This window comes from Oncorhynchus mykiss, chromosome 17 (assembly GCF_013265735.2).
Source record: "Oncorhynchus mykiss isolate Arlee chromosome 17, USDA_OmykA_1.1, whole genome shotgun sequence".
NCBI lineage: Eukaryota > Metazoa > Chordata > Actinopteri > Salmoniformes > Salmonidae > Oncorhynchus > Oncorhynchus mykiss.
The window spans coordinates 16,980,525-16,988,722 of NC_048581.1; the positions used below are offsets into that span (position 1 = coordinate 16,980,525).

The following is an 8,198-nucleotide window of genomic DNA, read 5'->3' on the forward strand; positions in this document are numbered from 1 at the left end:
AAGTTCTATTAAATTGTACAGCTCTATTCAACTCAAATTAATTATGAAGTTCTATTAAATTGTACAGCTCTATTCAACTCGATTCAATTATGAAGTTCTATTCAATTAAAACAGTTCTATTAAGTTCTATATAATTGTATAGTGACACATGTTTTATTAGATTCTACAGTGACACATGTTTTATATAAATCTATAGTGACAAGTGTTGTACTAGATTCCACAGTGACACATGTTTTATTAGATTCTATAGTGACAAATGTTTTATATAAATCTATAGTGACAAGTGTTGTACTAGATTCCACAGTGACACATTTTTTATTCAATTCTATAGTGACAAATGGCCTGTTTTCCAAATGGCACCCGATTTCCCTATATAGTGCACTACTTTTGACAAGGCCCATATGGCTCTGATTAAAAGTAGTTTATTATACTGTATATGGAAATAGGGTGCCATTTGGAACCCATGCATGTTCTATTCAGATCTATAGTGACAGGTGACCTCCGGGACCGATGGTTTGGGAGGCTCTGTGATGTTGGTTGATGTCCCAGGTGAACCTTAGAGGCAGGTCCTTCATCTTCTCATCAAACACCTGGTCAAAGCGTTCACTCTGGGCCACCGTCAACGAGTTCTTCCAGTCTCCTATGGTACCTGTGCAGAACACACACACACACACACACACACACACACACACACACACACACACACACACACACACACACACACACACACACACACACACACACACATATATTCAGATGAGCCAAAGTGATACAAAACTAGTGCTGATCTAGGATCAGGGCCCGTAATTATAAAGCCTCTCACAGTAGGAGTGCTGATCTAGGATCAGGGCCCGTAATTATAAAGCCTCTCACAGCAGGAGTGCTGATCTAGGATCAGGGCTCGTAATTATAAAGCCTCTCACAACAGGAGTGCTGATCTAGGATCAGGACCCACCTGTCCATATTGTCTTATCAATTATGATCTAAAAGGGAAAACTGATCTTTTATCAGCACTCCTACTGTAACTATTTGTGTGGGTATGTATGTGTGCATATGTGTGTTTGCTCATGTGTGTGTGCGTATGTATGTTTGCTCATGTGTGTGTGCGTATGTATGTTTGCTTATGTGTGTGTGCGTGCGTGTGTGTGTACCTTTCCGTAGGAAGTGTCCTTTCTCCAGAACGAGCACGTTTTTGGGCAGAAACTCATAGTTGGCTTTTGGATCCTTTTTCATGTTCTTGAACCTGTCAATCAATCAATCAATCGTGAATTATCAGACAGATCATATTATATTAGTCCTCATTGAGGCTGTTCATTTTGCAGCATACACAATATACAGTCAAAAAGACAGGACAGAGCACATAAACAACAGGTTCCAACCTGGCCTTCTCAACAATGCGGTCAATGGCCGAGGGGGTCAGGTCCTTCCCGAGGAAATCACAGATATCCACCACCACTGATCTCAGGTCCTGAGAGAGAGGGGAGGGAGAGAGAGAGAGAGGAGGGAGAGAGAGAGAGAGAGATGGGTGGGTGAAGATAGAGAGAGGGAGAGGGATGGGTGGGTGAAGATAGAGAGAGAGATGGGTGGGTGGGTGAAGATAGAGGGAGAGAGAGAGAGAGAGGTGGGTGGGTGGGTGGGTGGGTGGGTGGGTGGGTGGGTGGGTGGGTGGGTGAAGATAGAGAGAGAGAGATGGGTGGGTAGAGAGAGGGAGAGGGATGGGTGAAGAGAGAGAGAGAGAGGGGGAGAGGGATGGGTGAAGAGAGAGAGAGAGAGAGAGGGGGAGAGGGATGGGTGAAGAGAGAGAGAGAGGGAGGGGCAGACATTGGGTAGTTGCCCTGTATGTCATACAGCATAAAAGTGTTTCTCAGAGAGAGAGAGAGAGTGAGAAACAGACCGACTAGGAAGCAGACAGACTGCTTGAGCCTGCTTCCCAAATAGCCCCCTATTCCCTACTTAATGCACTACTGTTGACAAGAGGGACCTGGATTCCATTTAAGATGCAGAAAACCCTTTACTGTACCTTGATCATGTCCTCGTACTTGACAAAGAGAATGTCATACTGCTCTCTCTTGGTGTACCACTCACGGATGTGATCAAACCACGATCCACCCACCACTGTCAACAACACACAGACACATACGCTATTGGACAGGACTTAAAACGTCTTCAACAGTGGCTGACATTTATCCCCCCAAAAAACATATAGAAAAAGAGATGATGCGTACAAAACATATTATGGTTTATGCACATATCAACTGTGTAAAAGTTACAAAAGTGTACAGAGTAAGGAGCAGTTGATGTTACACAGTACACTTTACAGCACACGGTACACTTTACAGCACACGGTACACTTTACAGCACACGGTGCACTTTACAGCACACGGTACACTTTACAGCACACGGTACACTTTACAGCACACGGTACACTTTACAGCACACGGTACACTTTACAGTACACGGTACACTTTACAGCACACAGTATTGCAACACGTTTCCACCTTACTTTTCCCTGTCGGGTACTGCTATGTGACATGTTTTGTTGGGTTCCAATTTGAAATCTACTTCCTGTCACTATGTAAGAACGTATTGATTACGCTACATGTATGATAACTGTATGTGTTTAGGGTGTCAGTGGAGGGTGAACAAGGAACTGTGCATTGAAAGTTACCGAGAGAGACAAGGAGGAGTTTGTGTCTGTTCAAACATGTCATTGTTGGTTCAGTCTGTTCAAACATGTCATCGTTAATAGATAAAGAAGGGAGGGGAAGGGAAAGGCGCTGAATAGGCAGACAGCCTAAGGAACTAGGGAGGAGTGAGGAATTTGGCTCAAGGTCAAGTCAACAGATGAAGTGAGAAGAAACCTCTGGGGGGGGGGGGGGGGGGGGGGGCAGAAGGGTTCACCCTAGGGCTGTTGAGTTATGATTTATGGTACATAATTGCCTATAATCCGAAATCAAACACATTTGAGTAACTGCCTTTGTGTGTGGATTATTATGCATACTTGGTTTGTATGTTTAGACTGATGCTCCACTCCAAAATGTCTATCCACGAGTCTGGGAGAGAACGTTGAGTCCTAGGCCATTGAGCTGTAAGACGGGTTGTCAACTGTTTAGTGAAATATGTTTTACTGCATAAACATGTTACTATCGATGTTCCTGTGCAGATTTCACTTGGTTTCCCAAATGAAGCACTGGGTAGCTGCAGGACCAGTGTTGAAGAGCCCATTGCATACAGAGTTTGGTCGGAACATCACGTGTTGTGCAGCGAGAGCATGCTCCCCCGACAGTGGTTGAAGCTTGGCGTGAAATAAGTGTTCTTGTATTTATTTCTCAGCTTCTCATATTAAATAAGCACAGCTCCGCTATGAAACCGAAGTAGCCTACCTGGCATCATTAAAAACGGACTGGCGGGAAAGCGCGCAGCCTCCATTCCCAATTACAGTGCCCGAGCCCTCTGAGACGACTCATTCCGGGGTACAGTAAGTGCTACTGTGCAGATGTTTTCTTCACTAACTAGTGAGCAACAGCAAGCACTCCTGAAAGCGACCGGAGTTTAAGGCATAGGGGTATTTGGCCTCTGTGCTGTTGCTCAAGTTGACAAAATCTAAGACAAAAAATGTGCATTTAGTTCAGTGTGGAGTAACAGGGACAGAATCAAAAGTTATGCAACTAAAACCCATTCCATTTACAATAGGTCCAGCCAGTAATCATACAGGGCTCATTCTTTATGGGAGCTGGGATAGAACCGATTTTGGGTTTGAATAATCTATGTGAAATGCCAGGGGAATGGATTCTAAAAAGTAACAAGTTAAAGTTGGCACGAGGACCAAACACTCCTCGCACGCAAAAAAAAAAAAAACGCTTTGGTGAGAAACTTTATTCTGTCTTATTCTGAAATAGCTTTATTGGCGAACGGTAGGAGGAGGGGTCTCGCGAGAGAGTAAAGTGGAGTTACGAGTATGAAGGAGCATTTGTAGCACATTGTGTTAAGCACCTGTATTGGGGTAGAATTACCCTCTTAATAAATGTCTGTGCATTAGTAGGATGGGCACCATAGCGCGGTAGTGGAGGGTAAACTCGAACTACCCCCGTGTCACCCTCCTTCGGCAAGTAAAGTTACGCAGAATCATGGAGGAAAAGACAGTCCAGTCATGTACTGGCGTAAATATTTAAACTCAGTGGCAAGAAGAATGCCACCGTGCCTATTCGGGTCCGTTCGTAAATTCGCTCTGACTATCTACTAAATTTCTCGTCTGAGTGTGCCAGCGCACAGAATACCGGATGAATTTACAAACGCTCAACACATGTTGAATATGGCCGGTGTCAGTAAACTTCGGCAAAAAAAGGTTAATTAAAGGCTAATTGTAGGGGCCTGCGTACTGGGAAATGCATAGCATTGAGATACCGATCTGGCATTAACATGCCACTCATGAAAGTGTAAGACAGGGACAAACCGGGGTTGTACTGAGAAAAGTTCATGCTAGAAATAGAAGATTCATATACTTTATGTTAACATTAGTAGTACATACTGTATATATTTCTCCCTTTCTGTAAATGTACATTCTGCCAAGTGTCGGTTAGTGCTAAGGTGATGGTGGTAAATTCGAGTGATAGACTAACTGAAGCACTAGGGACTGTCATTCTAAATGTGGGTTGGATAATTTATCAATAGTTGTAATTATGATGCGGAAAAGCTGTAAGGAGAGACAGAGCGCTGGCCCTCAACTGTGAGGGGAGCACAAAGGGAGGGTGCACGACTCACCCTGCAGGTAGTTTCTGAAACGAATGAATAATTTGTAAGAATCCATTGAGAACTACGGATGACATGGAGTGAGAACACCAGTAAACATGCAGCCTGGGGGGAGGGGGGGGGGGGGGGGGGGGTGGACACAAGCATGAGGAGGATCCCAGCAGAAAGTCAGGATAAGGGAGAGTGGGAATCGTCATGTTGTTAAACTTCGAGTTGAACTATTTAATGATCATTTCAATATTTTGTGTTCTCTCTCTTTCCTAGTTTTCTTTTCTACTATAACTCTCTTAGGAACCCGAAAGAGGAAGAGAACGGGAATATCTCCAACAGAAATGTAATTATCGGTTGTATATAGGATGAACAATGAAAGATGGGGGGGGGAATTACGAGGGTGATTGGTGTGGTTATAACGACGGTAAGAGGGATTTAAGCCTTGGGTGTAGACTAAGCACAATATACACAGAGGCCATAGGCCTCGGAGGCGTGAACATATTAATCAAGTGTGAAAATATGAATCATGTTTTCTTTTTATACTAATCATGTTCTCCTTTCTGTTTTATTTCTAAGCAATTTCACAGTTTATGTCATGTTGAACAGTATGGATTCAAACAAGAGGGGACTGTTGGGTGCCAATTTGAAATCAACTTATTCCTGTCACTGTATAAGACCATATTGATGACCTGTATAAGAAGTGTAGGTTGTAGTGTCAGTGGAGGGCGAACAAGGGACTGTGTGGAAAGTTACTGAGAGAGACAAGGAGGAGTTAAGAACGTTTCTGTTTGTTCCAACATGTCACTGTTACATTATAATATCCCAAGTAGGGAGGCGAAGGGTTATTACTGTTTGTTCCAACATGTCACTGTTACATTATAATATCCCAAGTAGGGAGGCGAAGGGTTATTTCTGTTTGTTCCAACATGTCACTGTTACATTATAATATCCCAAGTAGGGAGGCGAAGGGTTATTTCTGTTTGTTCCAACATGTCACTGTTACATTATAATATCCCAAGTAGGGAGGCGAAGGGTTATTACTGTTTGTTCCAACATGTCACTGTTACATTATAATATCCCAAGTAGGGAGGCGAAGGGTTATTTCTGTTTGTTCCAACATGTCACTGTTACATTATAATATCCCAAGTAGGGAGGCGAAGGGTTATTACTGTTTGTTCCAACATGTCACTGTTACATTATAATATCCCAAGTAGGGAGGCGAAGGGTTATTTCTGTTTGTTCCAACATGTCACTGTTACATTATAATATCCCAAGTAGGGAGGCGAAGGGTTATTACTGTTTGTTCCAACATGTCACTGTTACATTATAATATCCCAAGTAGGGAGGCGAAGGGTTATTACTGTTTGTTCCAACATGTCACTGTTACATTATAATATCCCAAGTAGGGAGGCGAAGGGTTATTTCTGTTTGTTCCAACATGTCACTGTTACATTATAATATCCCAAGTAGGGAGGCGAAGGGTTATTACTGTTTGTTCCAACATGTCACTGTTACATTATAATATCCCAAGTAGGGAGGCGAAGGGTTATTACTGTTTGTTCCAACATGTCACTGTTACATTATAATATCCCAAGTAGGGAGGCGAAGGGTTATTACTGTTTGTTCCAACATGTCACTGTTACATTATAATATCCCAAGTAGGGAGGCGAAGGGTTATTACTGTTTGTTCCAACATGTCACTGTTACATTATAATATCCCAAGTAGGGAGGCGAAGGGTTATTACTGTTTGTTCCAACATGTCACTGTTACATTATAATATCCCAAGTAGGGAGGCGAAGGGTTATTACTGTTTGTTAATAAGAAGCTAACAATATAATTAAAATGTTTGTCGTAATGACCTATAAGGAAAACACGTCACAATAACTTACTTTTCCCTGTCAGGTACTGGTCGAAGAAATCCTGGAAGCTGCTGGGTGTCTCCAGCTTGCTCCACACGTGACAGAAGTGGTAGTAGGACACCATGTTGTCCTTCGGGTTTCTCATCACGTACACAATCTGAACACCACAAAGGAAGAAGAGGAAGAAGAAGATGACTTTATTGTAACTTGTCACAGATACACTGGGAAGTCCTCTTTTTTCCTTATGGTGGGCGGGCTTTACCCATTTTCTGGTAATTCTAGGCTTGGTGGTTGTACCTTGGGTCTCTTGGTGTTCAGGCTGGCGGGCAGCAGGTTTGGAGGCAGGTGGGAGATGAAGAGTCTAGGTGCGGGGCGCGAGCGCTCGGGGCGGGTGTCTGGGTACTCGAGCCAGGGCATCTTCTCCAGGTTGGTGGAGCTCTGGTCGGTGCCACTACTCTCAGGGTAGGCCGCCTCCACCACCTGGACCAGGATCTGCTGGGTCCATATCGTACCTACACACACACACATACACACATATACACACACACACACACACACATACACACACCTCTACACATCTCCTGTTTACATACTCCTCTCTCACCAATATGGATCCCCTGTTTACATACTCCTCTCTCACCTCTACACATCCCCTGTTTACATACTCCTCTCTCACCTCTACACATCTCCTGTTTACATACTCCTCTCTCACCAATATGGATCCCCTGTTTACATACTCCTCTCCCACCTCTACACATCCCCTGTTTACATTCTCCTCTCCCACCTCTACACATCCCCTGTTTACATTCTCCTCTCCCACCTCTACACTGTAGCCGTTTACAGCTACAATAGTCATTTACAACATTAACAATGTCTACACTGTATTTCTGATCGATTTGATGTTATTTTAATGGACAAAAAATGTGCTTTTATTTCAAAATACAAGGACATTTCTAAGTGACCCCACACTTTTGAACGGTAGTGCATCCTCCCTCCCAGCCTCTAGGTCATCAGGCTGCTGATTATCCCTGACACCTGTCACCATCGTCTCGCACACCTGCGAACAAGGATACCCCAAATTTTTGAACGGTGGTGTATGTGACAGAGGCATGTGGGAATGTTCTGGAGGCCTAACCTACCCAACCAGTTTGAATACAATGGTAAGCCTGTTGATGGCTCATTCACTGTATCCACCTAAGCATCATTGGATAAGGTTTTTCTACCTCCAAAAGCTTCAAAACACACATTATATCTTTAATATTCCCGCCCACATAGAGTTTAAAAGCAGATTATATGGCTTAAGATGCTGTGGTACTCACTCTATACTAGCCCACTATAATCCACTATACTAACTCCCCACCTACAAACCACCCCAAAATAGGTCACTATAACCAACCCATAGCTTATGTCATATCTTTGGCATCCTTAAATGTGAAGTCTGCTATTTTTATCAAATCAATTCTATGTCATTATTATGACGTGATTAAACTAATCATGTAAATGTAATTAACTAGGAAGTCGGGGCACCACGGAAAATCTTCAGATTACAAAGTTATAATATTCGAATATAACTCTTCAGATATTTTAATATCTGATCA

The 8,198-nt window shown here is 43.1% G+C and overlaps 1 protein-coding gene across 1 annotated transcript; it reads right to left on the reverse strand.

Moving 5' to 3' along the window:
* Positions 1 to 208: 208 nt before the first annotated feature.
* LOC110493425 (amine sulfotransferase) lies at positions 209 to 7,250 on the reverse strand. The gene is made up of 7 exons (XM_036948339.1): positions 7,241 to 7,250; positions 6,898 to 7,112; positions 6,631 to 6,757; positions 2,021 to 2,115; positions 1,380 to 1,468; positions 1,152 to 1,243; positions 209 to 649 (listed from the first exon to the last, which is right to left on the reverse strand). Exons 1-7 carry the CDS (start codon positions 7,248 to 7,250, stop codon positions 483 to 485), a joined length of 795 nt encoding a protein of 264 aa, XP_036804234.1. The 3' UTR covers positions 209 to 482.
* Between the last annotated feature and the right edge of the window lie 948 nt (positions 7,251 to 8,198).